The 16,390-nt window shown below is 48.5% G+C and overlaps 1 protein-coding gene across 1 annotated transcript in view; it reads left to right on the top strand.

The window, feature by feature from the left end:
* Window positions 1-16,390, top strand: part of POLQ (DNA polymerase theta) — a 159,539-nt gene that overhangs the window by 46,301 nt on the left and 96,848 nt on the right. Inside the window, exons 10-12 of the mRNA XM_065416674.1 lie at window positions 3,411-3,553; window positions 5,716-5,920; window positions 10,258-10,400. Of these exons, the coding sequence (XP_065272746.1) occupies window positions 3,411-3,553; window positions 5,716-5,920; window positions 10,258-10,400 (491 nt within the window). The remainder of the gene's footprint in view (window positions 1-3,410; window positions 3,554-5,715; window positions 5,921-10,257; window positions 10,401-16,390) is intronic.

The following is a 16,390-nucleotide window of genomic DNA, read 5'->3' on the forward strand; positions in this document are numbered from 1 at the left end:
ATCTCTTCATCCTTTCTAGTTTCCGTGCCAGAACTAAAGTAATATCGGCAACAATAACTTAACTCCAGTACGCACATGATTGTGCTGTAGTTGCACACTCAAAGGAGGATCTACAAACAGCCCTTAATTGTTTCTCTGAAGCTTACAAAAGCCTAGGGCCAATCTGAACACCAGCAAAACAAAAGTTCACCACCAGCCCACTCCCGGTCAATCATCAGACCCAGCAAGGAAGATCTTCATTGACAAAGAAGAACTGGAAAATATAGAATACTTTGCCTATCTTGGCAGCCATCTGTCACAGAGGGCAGACTTAGGTGTCGAGATTCAGCACAGAATCTGCTGCACCAGCCTTGCATACAGTCTTGCAGATGTTCAACAATCACAACATCAGAACACACACTAGACTTTTAGTTTATAAAGCGGTGGTAATCCCAAATCTCTTCTATGGCTGTGAGACTTGGGTGACCTGTAGAAAACACCTGAAAAACCTGAAACGTCAGCACCAGAACTTTGTTCGGAAGATCCTCAACATAAAGTGTGAGGATTGCCACACTAATGTCAGTGTCCTTACAGAGGCCAACATCTTCAGTGTTGAGACCCTGATTATCCAGCACCAACTGTGTGTGCACGCCTGATGTACGCTTACCAGAACAGCTGTTGTACGCCCAACTCACCAAAGGAGAAAGGAAATGGGAGGCCAAAAGAAATGCTTTAAAGACATCCTTGAGATAAACAAACATCAAGAGATGTGGCATCGATACCACATACTGGGAGACAGTAGCCCAGGACAGGGATAACTGGCAAACACTTGTCAGAAAGGGAACGTCCATTTTTAAGGAAAATCGCCTTGCCCTGGTCACAGAACAACACCAGAAAAGAAAAGACAGACAACTGACACGTAGCGATCACGGCCCAACCCTGACATCCAACACCACCTGCAACGTCGGCTAGCAAGCCTGTGGCTCAAGTTTCAGACTCCTCAGTCACCAAAGGACCGATTAAAAAATAAACACCTGTGAAAGAGATCATCCTCGACCTCGAGGGATCACCGACAACAATATGACAAGAATATGTAAACTTGTTAAAACTTCCTAAATAGATAGTGAAAATATATATATATATAAATTACAATTTTTAAGAATAAAAAAGAAAATAAATTTGGTTGACAAAACAGGGAACAGAGACTAATTGTTACTGTCAAGACCTCCAAATACTGGAATATTGAAGTATCTGGGGACTTGAGTTTTTTCATTTGATCTGAGTAGAATTAAACTTTTTAATGTTTCTAAATTGGATTATTCCCACTTCTTCTCTGTTTGTCAAAATTGTCTCTCTCTTTCCATGGGAGAAGTGAGCAGGACTGTTTAGTATTGAGGAGCAGAAACTACAAAATTGACTCTGTTTCACCTTTTTCCATTTCTGGTGGAGTTGTGCAGGGTGGTGAATGGATTAGTTACAGAACTACATACTGAACATAGTGGTTAGAGATGGACAAAACATGTTGGATCATCCATTTTCTTCTCTCCAATGCAGAATTGTTCCTCAATGGCCAAAGTTCGTGAAATGTTACAGGGGGTTCTCGGGGAAAAAATTCCCTAATGGCGGACAGAGCTGTCCCTAGGGACCCCGGGCAGCTCGGGGCCACCACACTTCCCCCTGGACTTCCAAGAGCTAAGCAGATCAAAGCAAGCATATCTATCACACTGAGGAGATTTAAACTTCAAGACTCCTTATAAGAAATGGAAAGGGAGGTGGATATTTTTTGCTGTTTTTAAAATTAAATGGGCAGCTAGTATTGTTTTTAAAATTATTATGAAGAACAAGTTTAAGCTTTGATGTAACGTGCCTTGTTTGCCTGGACTGCTCAAGACCTGAATGCTTGTGTAGGAGGAACTCTGAGTTGGCTTCTTAAGTACCTTCATGCTGTTTCACATCTGATACTCCTTGATGAAACATAGGAGCCTTGTCTTATAACAGGCTTATTCAAAGTGATACAAGCTATGAAAGTGAGATCTTGGAAGAGTGTTGCCATTTTCATAACGTAATAAAAATACTGTAATGATAAATAATTAATACTAAATAGTGTGTAATAAGCATGTCATAAAAACAAATTTTATATTTCCAAGATCACTGCTTTTATAATTTATACTCCGGTAAAGGAGAAAATCACTGGAAATATTCATTTTTAGGAGGGGGTTTGCGAGACTTGACATTTTAGTGAAAGGGGTTCACAGGTTGTTAAAGTTTGGGAACTACTGCACTAGAAGAATCTATCTAATATCAGATGATTAGCAGATTAGTTAGTTCTGTGTTTGAAAAGGAATATGTTTTCATCTGACTAAGCCTGCTTGTTGTAACTGTTTAGCAGCTATCCGGAGATGTTGGCTCTAAATGTTTAATAACTTCCCAGTGAGGGAATGTGTATCTTCTTCAATGACTTTTCCCCCCCTGTGGTTCACTTTATCATCATAGATAATATGATTATATATGAATGTTATAAATATGTCAGTGGACAGTAGTTTTGGTTCACAACTTAGGAACCTTTGTATGACTTTCCCTGCCTCCCTTGGAATTTCATAGGTATATGAATATCAGAGATTAAATTGTTAGCTGATACATTAATGACTTAAGTACTTTATATTGTTTCAACTGTAAAAGGGAAACTTTAAGTCTGGAGAACAAATGGTTACTAAGTCAGTCTCTTAAGGCTGCTGTCTTAGAATCTGTAAAGATATCAGGATATTAATAAATATATTTTCAGTATGTTCTGAAGTGTTGCTGTCAGACTGTTTGTATTAGAGATAGGTGTCATTCAAGTGCTGTGTAGTTTTATCATCTGAGCTGCCCAGTTTCTGTCACATTTCACTTCTGTTTTCTCTCTGGGTTTGTGACAGTCATTTCATATTACAACAGAGGAGAGAAAAAAATGGACTCCTCTGCCTAGTGTGGAACTAGTTGACTTCAGAACAAGACGAGGCTTTCTCTGTCCTGAATCTTCCCTAGTATTGGATCTAGTGAGTGCAGTGTCTGTTAATTGGACAGCATATGCCATCTGTTAACTGTCATGCACCTGTGGAGCCGTTCCGCAGCATTGGGTAAACATTGTTAAGGATTGTACAAATATAAAATTGCTTGGCTTTTTGGCCAATATCAGCCAAAGTGTTCACAAGGCAATTCTCTGATAATGTTTCCTCACTGAACTTTGTAGATATTACAGCAAAATGACCCAGATATCTAGGAGGAATGTTACCTGCAGTATATTGAAATTTCTTACTCATGATCTGTGTAACTTTAAATGATGTTCCTTGCATGAATTGATAAATAAATCGTTTAAAAGCTCTTCAAATTGTCTTAATTGAAAATGTAGGTTGCTTTTTTTTGAGCACTTCATCTCTTTTTTTTCCTCATAGGTGAGAGCATTCTAGTGTGCAAGTCCTCTGAGAGATCGAAAGGCATTGCTCTGCTTCAGGGATCACTCAAGCCTGTCCACAGCTGTTTGTTCAGAGGAAAGGGGGAAGGGGTTACATCTAGCATGATACGAGCGATCCTGGAGGTATGGGACACATGGAAAGGGACTAGAACTTTGTTTGTTACGTTATTCCACATAAGTTTAGGATGACTGCTTATGTGACACTGCTAAACATACTTCACACCCATTCTTCTTCTCCTTCCCCATTACTTCAACCCAGACAGCTTCACATGAAAGTAATACATATCCATTTCAGTCTGTACTTGTAGCTGCAATATAAAGATGCAGCTGAGATTGTTGTTAATTCAGAGGAAGTGACTCTGAAAATTGCATTTTGGGATTCCATCTTTGTGTCTCAGTGACGCCATATTAAATGTGCCTAGGTTATAGGTGGAAAAAGGTATCACTGCTAGCACTGCATGTTTAAACAGAGATCTGAGGCAAAAGCTACATTACAAGCTAGGGGTGTGATACCCCTGCTTGTGTGCATATACTCACGCTAGCTCTCATCGAGCTAGCACGGGTATAAATAGTAGCATAGCCATGGTAGCATGGGTTGCAGAGGCATGGCTGGTCCATGCGGTGGGTATATACTTTGCATAGCTCAGCTGTGCTTCTGCTTCTGCTACCTGTGCTACCATGGCTATGCTGCTATTTATACTCACACTAACTCAATAAGAGTTAGCACGAGTATGTAGACTCATAGACTTTAAGGTCAGAAGGGACCATTATGATCTTGTCTGACCTCCTGCACAACGCAGGCCACAGAATCTCGCCCACCCACTCCTGTAACAAACCCCTGACCTATGTCTGAGCTATTGAAGTCCTCAACTTGTGGTTTAAAGACTTCAAGGTGCAGAGAATCTTCCAGCAAGTGACCTGTGCCCCATGCTGCAGAGGAAGGCGAAAACCCCCCAGGGCCTCTGCCAATCTGCCCTGGAGGAAAATTCCTTCCCAACCCCAAATATGGCGATCAGGGATACACAAGCAGGGAAATCACACCCCTAACTTGTAGTATAGACGTAGCCTGAGAGTCAAACTAGATCGTTTTTGTACAACATCATTAATACTAAAGGTTCTGTAGACTAATTTAGGCCCTAAGTTATGCACCCCTTTTCTACAGATGTGATTAATTGGAACTTAGTAAATAATTCTGTTAATGTATGAGAAATAGAATCCTGCTCGATCTCTCTTATCTGTACTCGTTCTGCAGGGCTAATTGAAATAAAAAAGCAACAGAACTATTTTTTGCCACTTATGTGAACGGATCTGACTCTAACATCTAAGGAGTAGATCTGTCCATTTTTACAAAGTTGCTTTTCAGGTTTTAAACATTTTTGTAATCCAGTTCCTTTCTTAACTGTTTTACATATAACCTCTTCTGAAGAAACTGTTAGTATCTGGAGACTGGTCAGATATGTCCCAGATTCTGTATTTTTATTAGCAGTGAGAGGTGTACAGAGTATAGGGATCTCTAATTAAACGAACTGTTTTTAAAATGCAGCTCTCCAAAATGTCTCCCCTTTTGTTGGTAGTTTAGTTTTTTTTTACTTTAAAAAATAAATAAAAAAAAAAAAAATTGAATTCACTACAGAATGTTTTTGTTACTAAATCTCCCCTTACCTCCAGCGCTGAGGTAGTAACTCATGAAGAAAGAGGCTAATATATAATAATATAAAAGCATAATACAAAAACCTCTACAAACCAGGAAAACGGTAATGGGATACGATATTTACATGTGTTTTTAAAAAACATACAAACCCACAAAACAAAAAAACTTCAATAGATGAACAGCACTAGGGAGCATCCTGTTCCCTGGTTTGGTTGTTCTGTATCCAAAACTTAATGAATCATGTTTTACCCTTTTCTTAGAATCTCTCAGTGGTGTCCAAGCAGCGAGTCTAGTTTTAATCTCCTTACCCTGAAATGCTACTGTGTGCCTTATTGCCTCCAAAATGTTAGGATGTTCTTTAAATGGGGTTACTAATTCACTTTCTCTTGCAGTGAGCAATCAGATACAGTAGGCAGAGTCAAAAGCATCTTATCCTCTTTGCAAAATAAAGATAGCTGTGAAGACAGTTTATCTTCCTCAGTGGTAGTAGGAGTTTGCAACTGTTTTACCACATGTTCCTGTCACACCAAACTTTTTCTTTGGATCCATTATAGATCAATCCATTAATTTTTCATGTCTTAAATTCTATGTTACTCTTTTGCAACAATGATGATTGTGGAATTTTCTTTAACAGATCATAGTGGGTGGAGTGGCCAGCACTCCAGATGATGTGCGGACCTACGCTTCCTGCACACTCCTTGCTGCCAGTCTGGAAGGCAGCGATCAGAAAAGTGAGAGAGATGAAGACAGAGCTCAGAATGGAGCTGTTGAGGCTTGTGTGAGATGGCTGCTAGAGAATGAGTTCATCCAGATTTTAGACTCTGGCAATGGAATGAAAGGTAAAAATGGATGCTTCTGAGTGTTATGTATCCACATTTTCTGCTCTTTGAGTGACTGTAATCTAGAGATTTTTGGCTGGGCAGTACTTCAAGAGCTAAGTGTAAATTTATAATTAGCCTTCTGGGATTTAGCCAAAAAAGCTTTAGCAGATATTGGCATTTGATTAGGATGCCATGGATTCAATTTTTTCATTAATTTATTTTTGGTATGTGTTTAAGAAAAAACAGTTCTTCATGGAGTGACCTCTGCAGATCCCCACTAAGATTCATGTGTTCTAGCTTACAAGTCATGGAACTACAAAGCAGTGTGTCCTTTATGTGGTATGTGAACACTGACCATGGACCTGATGTTTCGGATTCTTTAATCTTAGTTCCTCTTCATTAGCCAGCAAAATTGGCCCTGACATTTCCTCTCGTTCTGTTTCACTAGACACATAGTTTGGGATACTTTCTATTTAGGATAGTTAAGTTTAATGTTTTGTTCAGTTAAAGATAGGAAATCTCATTCCTGTTGGTGTCTAAGGGTATGTCTACACTACCCGCTGGATCGGTGGGTGGTGATTGATCTATCAGGGATCGATTTTGTAGACGCGATAAATCGATCCCCGATTGCTCTGCCGTCGACTCCTGTACTCCACCGCGGTGAGAAGTGGAAGCAGAGTCGACGAGGGAGCAGCGGCAGTCGACCCTGCGCCATGAGGTTAGTCGACCTAAAATATGTCGACTTCAGCTACGCTGTTCTCGTAGCTGAAGTTGCGTATCTTCGGTCGATTTCCCCCCTTCTCTCCCCCCAGTGTAGACCAGGCCTTAGATCCAGCATGGTGATTCCAGTGAAACGTTCTACTTTTAAAAGGTGTGCCTTGTGTGGCATGAAAATTCCCAACCCAGATCCCCAGCACATGTGGGACATTTGCATTTGTATTTTGATATGTTAAGCTTTCACCCCGTTAAAATTGCAGCCTCAGAGACTTTGTTTAATGTTCAGTTTGGGAAGCAAGAAAGTTATTTACTAATAACTGAAGTTCACTGAATGTTACCTCTGTAGATCCACACTGACCCTCCCCTTTTCCCTGCGTCTTCAGCTGTTGTCATTAGCCAGAGGAAGTGGAGACAACTTGAGAAGGGGCAGTCCCTTTCATAACTTCAGTTTGGAAAGTGTGCATGCTCTTCTTACTGTTCACACTGTTTTCTAAGGTTCAGAGACCTGCAAGCAAAGGAGTGCCACTCCTACAGTTGCAATATATTTGGAGAATCCCAGCTGTTGGTCACTTTAGTGTTTCCTGATATAAAAATAACAAAGATGACACGAGAATATATATATATATATATATTTTAAGAGAAAAATATGTAACTCTAGTTTTGGGCAACAGGGACAAAGGGGTGGGTGTGACGGGGTCCCCAGGGTGCAGCCTGGGACTGTGGGATCGCTGTGCCCCCTTAACTCTCCAGCCTGGGCTGTCTTTCACAATGCTTTGCTAGTGACAAGCAGCAAACCACTGCAGGTGCTGTGATCACTCAACACAACTGCATGTGGAGTCCCACACCCAGCTAGATTGAATGAATGCTCCCAGAGCCACTCATGAATCACACAGAGAAAGGCACCAGCCAAATCCCCCCAGCTCCCAGCCTTGTACCTCAGGAATATACTGTCTTGCACTACTCAAGACGAGCAGTGCAAGTTTATTAATTGGTTCACCACTTCATCAATGGAAAGTGGGCCTTTGTGAACTTGAGCAGATTTATCAAACACTTCAGGCAAACTCATTGGAAAAGATAAACAGTAAAACAAGTTTTTTGACTACAAAAGATGGATTTTAAATTATTATAAGTAAGGCTACGATTTAATCACAGAGGTCACGGCAGTCATGGATTGTGTGACTTCACTGGACCTCCATGACTTCTTGGGGTTCAGCTGTCAACAGCTGCGGCTGGAGCCGAGGCTGGGGCTGGAGCCAGGCCTATGCTCCCCTGCCCTGCGTCAGGGGCTGCAACCGGGGCCATGTGCTCCTGCCCTGTGGCTGCAGCTGGGGCCGTGCACTGCGCACCTGCCCCGTGGTGTGGGCTGCGGCTGGGGCCATGTGCCCCTGCTCCAGGGCTTACGCTGGGGGCTAAACCTGGGCTGTGTGCCCCTGCCCCACAGTGGGGGCTGAAGCGGTGGCCACGTGCCCCGCCCCGCAGTGGTGGTTGTAACTGGACCATTTGCCCCTGCCCCACGGCCCCTGCCAGGGGCTGAAGTGGGGGCGTGCTCCCCCTTCCGTTGGGGGCTGCAGCCGGGGCTGTGCGCCCCTGTCCCACGGTGAGGGTTGTAACCGGGGCCGTGCGCCCCTGTCCTGTGGCTTCCACCGGGGGTTGCAACCGGGGCCGTGTGCCCCTGCCCCGCGGCTTCCACGAAAGGCTGCAGCTGGAGCTGTGCACCCCTGCCTGCAGCTTCCACAGGGAGCTGCAGCCGGGGCCATGCGCCTTTCCCCATGGCTTGTACGGTTATTTTTAGTAAAAGTCATGCACTGGTCATGGGCTCCGTGAATTTTTGTTTGTTGCCCGTGACCTGTCTGTGATTTTTACTAAAAATAGCCGTGACAAAAATCTTAGCCTTAATTATAAGCGACAGGCAAAGAGTCAGTTAGTTACCAAAATAAAATATAAGCATGCAGTCTAAACTTTCAACCCTATTAGACTGGGCAACAGCTAGATTGAGCAGTTTCTCACCCACCGGGTATTGCAATTCATAGTACATAGGTTTCACCCTTGAAACGTGGGCCAGTCTCCTCTGTTGGAGTCTTCAGTCTTCTGAGTGTCCTTGTTGCTTGCAGCATAAGTGGGGGAAGGAGAATAGGCCAAGCATAGGGCCACTGTGTTCTTTTTTTTATACCCCTAGTCCCATGTGCTTGGAGAACACGAGTCCAGGCATGTCTGGTGGGCATTGCTGAGTCTCCAGGCAAGGTTGAGCAATTCCCCTGGTGTGGCCTTGTGCAAATGAGTCATTGAATTGTAGCTCCCTTGCTGAACAATGGCTGTTGATGGTTGTTTGACACATGCCCGGGCATCGGTTACTTTCCTTGCTGTTGTCTCTGGGGAGCTAATATCTGGCCGATTCCCAAACTTACAGCATGTTTTACTGACAACCATACAACACAATCTTTTCACTTCTTATATACTAATGATATACATATTTAGATAGGTTATGATCTGCCAAAAGTCATTGTTCTTTCTCTTTATACCTCACTGTCAAGACTGCTTCCCCACTCTGAACTTTAGGGTACAAATGTGGGGGCCTGCATGAAAACTTCTAAGCTTAACTACCAGCTTAGATCTGGTACGCTGCCACCACTCCCAATGTGCTAATTCCCTTCCCTGGGTAGCCTTGAGAGACTCTTCACCAATTCCCTGGTGAATACAGATCCAAACCCCTTGGATCTTAAAACAAGGAAAAATCAATCAGGTTCTTAAAAAGAAGGCTTTTAATTAAAGAAAAAGGTAAAAATCATTTCTGTAAAATCAGGATGGGAAATAACTTTACAGGGTAATCAAACTTAAAGAGCCCAGAGGACCCCCCTCTAGCCTTAGGTTCAAAGTACAGCAAACAGAGGTAAACACCCTAGTAAAAGGTACATTTACAAGTTGAGAAAACAAAGATAAAACTAACACGCCATGCCTGGCTGTTTACTTACAAGTTTGAAATATGAGACACTTGTTTAGAAAGATTTGGAGAGCCTGGATTGATGTCTGATCCCTCTTAGTCCCAAGAGAGAACAACCACCAAAACAAAGAGCACAAACAAAAGCCTTCCCTCCCCGCCCCCCAAAATTTGAAAGTATCTTGTCCCCTTATTGGTCCTTTGGGTCAGGTGTCAGTCAGGTTACCTGAGCTTCTTAACCCTTTACAGGTAAAAGGATTTTGGAGTCTCTGGCCAGGAGGGATTTTATAGTATTGTACACAGGCGGGCTGTTACCCTTCCCTTTGTAGTTATGACACTCACATTGCCTGATTTATATACAATATCTATCACAATTATATATAAATAAGGAATATGGGGGTTACATGGTGCTCCCCCAAGGTACAGAATGTCACAGTGGGATTTACATCAGATTTTTTAGTTGACTTATAATTGTCTCTCATTCAGTTGGAGCACAGGATTGCAAGCCTGAGTTTTGATCCCAGCTCTGAGGCTAACTAGCCTTGGGTGAGGCATTTAGACTTCCAGTGTTAGTTTCCCATCTGTAAAATGGAGAAATACTCCTCTTCCCCAAAGAGGGTTGATTAATATTTATAAAGCACTTTCCAAATTGAAAATGAAGAATTAGCTTTCGTGTAACATTAAATGCCTGTTTCTCTTACAGCAGAGGTCTATCGTCCAACACATCTTGGCACTGCTACTCTTTCCTCTTCTCTGTCACCAACTGAGGCCCTGGGAATCTTTGCTGACCTCCAGAGAGCCATGAAGGGTTTTGTCCTGGAGAATGACCTGCATATTCTCTATTTGGTAGGTTCCTTGTTCGTCTCTCTATAGCAGCTTTAGTTGTACAGGTGAAGGAGAAGAGAGAATACACAACATTTTGGATTCAAGGATCTCTTGCTTTGTTTATTTTGTTCAGGTGGTCCCTCATGGGGAAATGTTTTGAAAAGCATTCATTCTTCTTCGAGTGATTGCTCATGTGTATTCCACTATAGGTGTGCATGCTCGCCACGTGCACCGGTGCCAGAAGTTTTTCCCTTAGCAGTATCCATAGTGGGGGAGCACCGCTGCGACCCCTGGAGTGGCGCCGGTATATCATGCCATAAAGGGTGCTGCGTGCTCCCCCCACCCTCAGTTCCTTCTTGCCGTCAGTGAAGGTAGTCGGAACTTGCTCCAGCTTAGCATAGCTGCAGCGTATCTAGCTTAGTGGTATCCGGTTCACTGATCTCTCTCCGTTATTGAACTTTCTTTCGTGAGTGCCTGGCTCAGGGCATGCCCCGTGGCCCAGGCTTCAAGTCGTGCGACTCCTGTCGCAACTCTGTGCCCAGAAGCGATCCCCACAATCAGTGTCTTTGCTGTCTGGGCGAGTCTCACGTTAGTGAGAAGTGCAAGATCTGCTGCTCCCTCAAGCCACGGACAAAGAAGGAGCGTGAGATCCGCCTTCGGGCTCTTTTAATGGAGTCGGCATTGGCCCCGGCACCAGCGCGTCGAGCTGACACCGCACCGGGCTCCGCGTCGTCGGCACGTGGTGAAGCGCCTCCGGTGCGCCGTTCCGAATTGGCACCCGGCACCGCGTCCTTGGTGCGCAGCGAAGCACCGTCGACGTCCCGGCACCGCTCCCCAGCTAAGTAGCCAGGGAAGTCTCAGCGGCGCTGGGAGAAGAACAGGGCTGAGGCCAGACCCGAGTTGGGCAGCCCACAATCCCCACCGGGACAGAGACCTCCGACTCGCACTGAGTGGAGTAGTCCAGTCCTGTCCGCGTGAGCCTCACCGGAGGTACGCATGCCTTCGACGCCGGAGGCAGCTCAGGCCGCACGTGATATACTGACACTTCCGGTGCCAGGAGCGCCGCCGCAATCGGGACCCCGCTCCCGTGGAAAGCCGCCTTTGGGCACCCATCAGCACTCCCTGCAGGTGTCTGAGGCCGAGGCACCTTCCCGGGTTGAGGTGCCTATTAGAGCCGCGCGTCGACTCCGCGTCTGGACTCTTTCAAGAGCGGATCCCACTCCGGCCTTGAGCGCCGTCGAGGAGGAGGCAAGAGACAGCGCCGTTCCTCTTCCAGCGAGTCCGAGAGGGACAGGTTGCGACACCGTTGGCACCGACGCTCCTACTCGGGCACCCGCCGTCACAGACGCCATGCTCGTGGCGCCGCAATGAATCCAGGGACAGCTCCTCGGACATATATGTCTTGACCTCCTCTAGGTCGAAGTCTCGGGGAAGGAGTCGTCACGATCAGGACCGCTCCAGCCGTTCTTACGGCACCGTGTGCTCCTCCCGGACCTCGGCGTCGGCGCGCAGCTGTCTCTCCCAGGGCCGCACTGCACCGCAGGACCAGCCTGCCGTGCCAGGCCCTCGCTCCGTGGCTGGAGCTTCTCAGTGCCAACCCGCGTCACCTTCACGGCACCGAGATCAACTCGTGGGTGCTGAACCACCGACTCCGGCACCGAACCCAGACGTGGAGCCCACGGTGCCATTAGCCGCTGAAGGCGCCGCGCTGTCCACCGCTTCGGCGCAGGGCGATTTGGTTGCGGTACCGCCTCCTTCTTCCCAGGAGGACTTTAAAGCCCACCAAGAGCTGCTTCGGAGGGTGGCAGCCAACCTCGAGCTCCGGGCCGAGGAGATGGAGGAGCCCTCCGACACCCTCTTCAATGTCCTCGCCTCCTCAGTACCGGGGCGTGTGGCGCTCCCTTTCCATCAGGGAGTTGCCAACATCACCACTGGCCTTTGGCAGACCCCGGCCTCTCTTGGGCCTATTTCTAAGAAGGCCGAGAGGAAGTACTTCGTCCCTGCGAGGGGTCTCGAGTACCTTTATACCCACCCAGCTCCAAACTCCCTAGTTGTTGAATCGGTCCACCACCGTGAACAGAATGGCCAGCCACGCCAGAGGACAAGGATGCTCGTAGACTTGATGCCTTTGGTAAAAAGGTTTATTCGTCAACGAGTTTCCAGCTCAGGGTGGCCAACCATCAGGAGCTTCTGAGCCGTTAAGAGTTTAACCTCTGGGGATCCCTCTCCAAATTTGAGCCCCTCATTCCTGACAAGGAGGTGAAGGAGTTCAGGGCGTTGGTTGAGGCGGGTGCGACCGCCGTCAAAGCGGCTCTCCAGGCGGCTTTGGACGCTGCAGACGCAGCCGCTCGTTCGATGGCGACCGCTGTCTCCATGCGACGAGCGGCATGGCTCTCGCTTTCGGGGCTGTCGTCAGAATCCCAGTCCATAATGCAGGACCTGCCGTTTGATGGCAAGGCCCTTTTCGCGGACTAGACAAACACCCGTCTGCACGGGATGAAGGACTCCCGTACCACCCTGCAGATGCTAGGCCTCTACATCCCGCCTTCTAAGGACAAACCCAGGCCTCAACCCTCTGCTCCGCAAGCTAGGGGCAGATATGAACCCCCGCCTAAGCGGCAGAGGGATCAAAGACATCGGTCCCAACGCCAATCCCGCTCGGCCCCACGGCCTGGGGCCTCGAAGGCCAAACGGCTGGGAAAATGGCGTTTTTGACTCGTTGAGGGGGGTCACTGGGCCTGTTGCCAGTGTACCCCCCCCCCCCAGTTAATAAAGTTACCTTTTCTAAACCGTTTATCGGACTTCAGACTGCAGTGGTCCCATATCACGTCAGACCAATGGGTCCTCAGTACCATCTCCCAAGGGTACAAGCTGCAGTTTGTTTCAGCCCCTCCCACTTGTCCCCCGTCCGGGCGGCCGGACACGTCCCCGGAGCATGCCCTACTCCTCTACCAGGAAGTAGAGCGCCTCCTCTCTCTGGGAGCGGTGGAACAGGTACCTTGGGAATACAAGGGCAAAGGTTTTTACTCCAGGTATTTCCTCATCCCCAAGGCAAAGGGTGGGCTTCGGCCCATCCTCGACCTGCGGAACCTCAACCAGTTTCTGGTGCGTTGCAAATTCCTCATGGTGTCCCTGGCCTCTATTATTCCATCCTTGGACTAGGGGGATTGGTTTACTGTGCTGGACCTCCAGGATGCGTACTTTCACATCCACATTTTCGAGGGTCACAGGCGCTACTTCTGTTTCCTGGTGGGTCAGGACCACTTCCAATTTACGGTCCTCCCCTTTGGCCTTTCTACTGCACCCAGGGTATTTACAAAGTGTATGGCGGTGGTGGCAGCCCACCTCAGGAGGCAAGGGCTGAAGATCTTCCCCTACCTTGACGACTGGCTGCTCAAGGGCCGGTCTCGCGCTCTGGTGCAGCAGCAGATGAAGTTCCTGCTAGACACCTGCGCGGCTCTAGGCCTACTGGTAAACGAGGAGAAATCCACATTACTTCCAGTTCAGCGCATAGAATTCATAGGGGCGCTGCTAGATTCCCGAGTAGCCACGGCCTCCCTCCCACGGGACAGGTTTGAGATGCTCAAGGCTCTCATCGCCTCAGTCACGGCTTTTCCGATAACCACGGCATGCGTGTGCCTTCAAATACTAGGCCACATGGCAGCATGCGCCTACGTGGTGCGACGTGCCAGGCTGCAGATGAGGCCCCTCCAGCTTTGGCTGGCCTCCTGGTACTCCCAGGCCAGGGATGGCCTGGACAAGGTTGTCACAGTGCCGCCCAGGGTGGTGGCAGACCTCCAATGGTGGTCCCTCCCGAGCAACATGCTCTGGGGTATCCCCTTCTGAGCGCCCCATCCCTCACTAGATCTAGTGTCGGACGCCTCGGACCTGGGCTGGGGAGCCCACGTGGGGGATTTCAGGACCCAGGGTATGTGCTCACCACAGGAGCTAACCCTGCACATAAATGTCAGGGAGCTCAGAGCTGTACGCCTGGCGTGCGTGGCTTTTCGCCAGCACATACGAGGGAAGGTAGTCAGAGTCCTCACGGACGACACGACCGCCATGTACTACATCAACAAACAGGGGGGCACGCGTTCCCGGGCCTTATGCCAGGAAGCCCAGCTCCTGTGGGAGTTTTGAATAGCCCACAGTATACTCCTTCGGGCCTTTTACCTGCTTGGCAAGAGCAACACGCTCGCGGACCGCCTGAGCAGGGTATTCTCCCAGCAACACGAGTGGTCCCTGCACAAGGAGGTGACCAGGTGGATCTTCCTACAGTGGGGTGCTCCCCAGGTAGACCTGTTCGCCACTGCCCAGAATCGACAGTGTCCTCGATTCTGCTCCAGAGCGGGAGAGGGCGAAGGGGCCATATCGGATGTGTTCCTGCTCCCATGGTCGGGGCCCCTCTTGTACACCTTCCCGCCCTTCCCCTTAATAGACAGGGTCCTACAGTCAGACGGTGCCCTCATAGCCCCGGATTGGGCCCGTCAGCATTGGTACGGGTCCCTGCTGCAACTCTTAGCGGCCCCTCCTTGCAGGCTGCCGCTACGGCCGGACCTCCTCTCCCAGGAGGAAGGTCGCCTCCTCCATCCCAACCTAGCCGCGCTCCATCTGACAGCGTGGCTGCTTCGTGGTTGAATGAGGAGGAGGGGAGGTGTTCTGAGGATGTGAGAAGGGTCCTGCTGGAAAGTAGGAAACCCTCCATGCAGCGAACCTACCTGGCTAAGTGGTATAGTTTCTCTATGTGGGCAAGGGATAGAGGTTTCTCTCCCTCTTCCGCCCCTATCCAACTTGTCCTCGATTACCTCCTGTCCCTTCGGACCCAAGGCCTGGTGCCCTCCTCCATCAGGGTGCACCTGGCGGCCATTTCAGCCTTCCATCCCCCGGTGCAGGGCCTGTCTGTGTTCTCCCATCACATGACGGCCCGGTTTCTGAAAGGGTTAGATCGGGCATTCCCTTACGCCAGACCCCCGGTCTTGCTCTGGGATCTAAACCTGGTACTCTCCCGCCTCACGGTGCCTCCTTTTGAGCCGTTAACCACGTGTTCGTGGTCCCATCTGTCGTGGAAGGTGGCATTCTTAGTGGCTATCACCTCAGCCCGCCGGGTCTTTGAGCTCAGGGCCCTGACCTCTGAACCGCCCTATACGGTCTTTCATAAAGACCAGGTTCAGCTCCGCCCTCACCCTGCCTTTTTGCCGAAGGTGGTCTCGGCTTTCCATATGGATCAGGATATTTTCCTCCCGATCCTCTGTCCTAAGCCCCATTCCTCCAATGAGGTACGCCGCCTGCACATGTTAGATGTGCGCAGAGCGCTGGCCTTTTACCTGGACAGAACCAGGCCATTTAGAAGGTTCCCCCAGCTTTTCATTGCTTCGGCCGAGTGCATGAGGGGGCGACCGGTCTCCACGCAGCGGATCTCCCACTGGATCACTTCATGCATTCGCACCTGTTATGACCTGGCAGGGGTTCCCCCACCTCCTATAGTGAAGGCTCATTCGACGAGAGCCCAGGCCTCGTCAGCGGCCTATGTGGCTCATGTCCCTATTCAGGACATCTGTAGGGCTGCTACGTGGTCCTCTGTCCACACTTTTTCATCGCACTATGCGATCGTCTCCCAAGCAAGGGATGACGCCGGGTTTGGTAGGGCGGTGCTCTGCCCGGGCAACCCTTAAACTTTACACTTAAACTCCTACCCGCCTCCATCAGGGATAGCTTGGAGTCACCTATAGTGGAATACACATGAGCAATCACTCGAAGAAGAAAGGACAGTTACCTGTTCCGTGACTGGCGTTCTTCGAGATGTGTTGCTCAGGTGTATTCCACGTCCCACCCTCCTTCCCCTCTGTCGGAGTTGTCTGGCAAGAAGGACCTGAGGGTGGGGGGAGCACGCAGCCCCCTTTATGGCGCGATATACCGGCGCCACTCCAGGGGTCGCAGCGGTGCTCCCCCACTATGGATACTGCTAAGGGAAAAACTTCCGGCACCGGTGCATGTGGCGAGCACGCACACCT

This window comes from Emys orbicularis, chromosome 1 (assembly GCF_028017835.1).
Source record: "Emys orbicularis isolate rEmyOrb1 chromosome 1, rEmyOrb1.hap1, whole genome shotgun sequence".
In the NCBI taxonomy this organism is placed as follows: Eukaryota; Metazoa; Chordata; order Testudines; family Emydidae; genus Emys; species Emys orbicularis.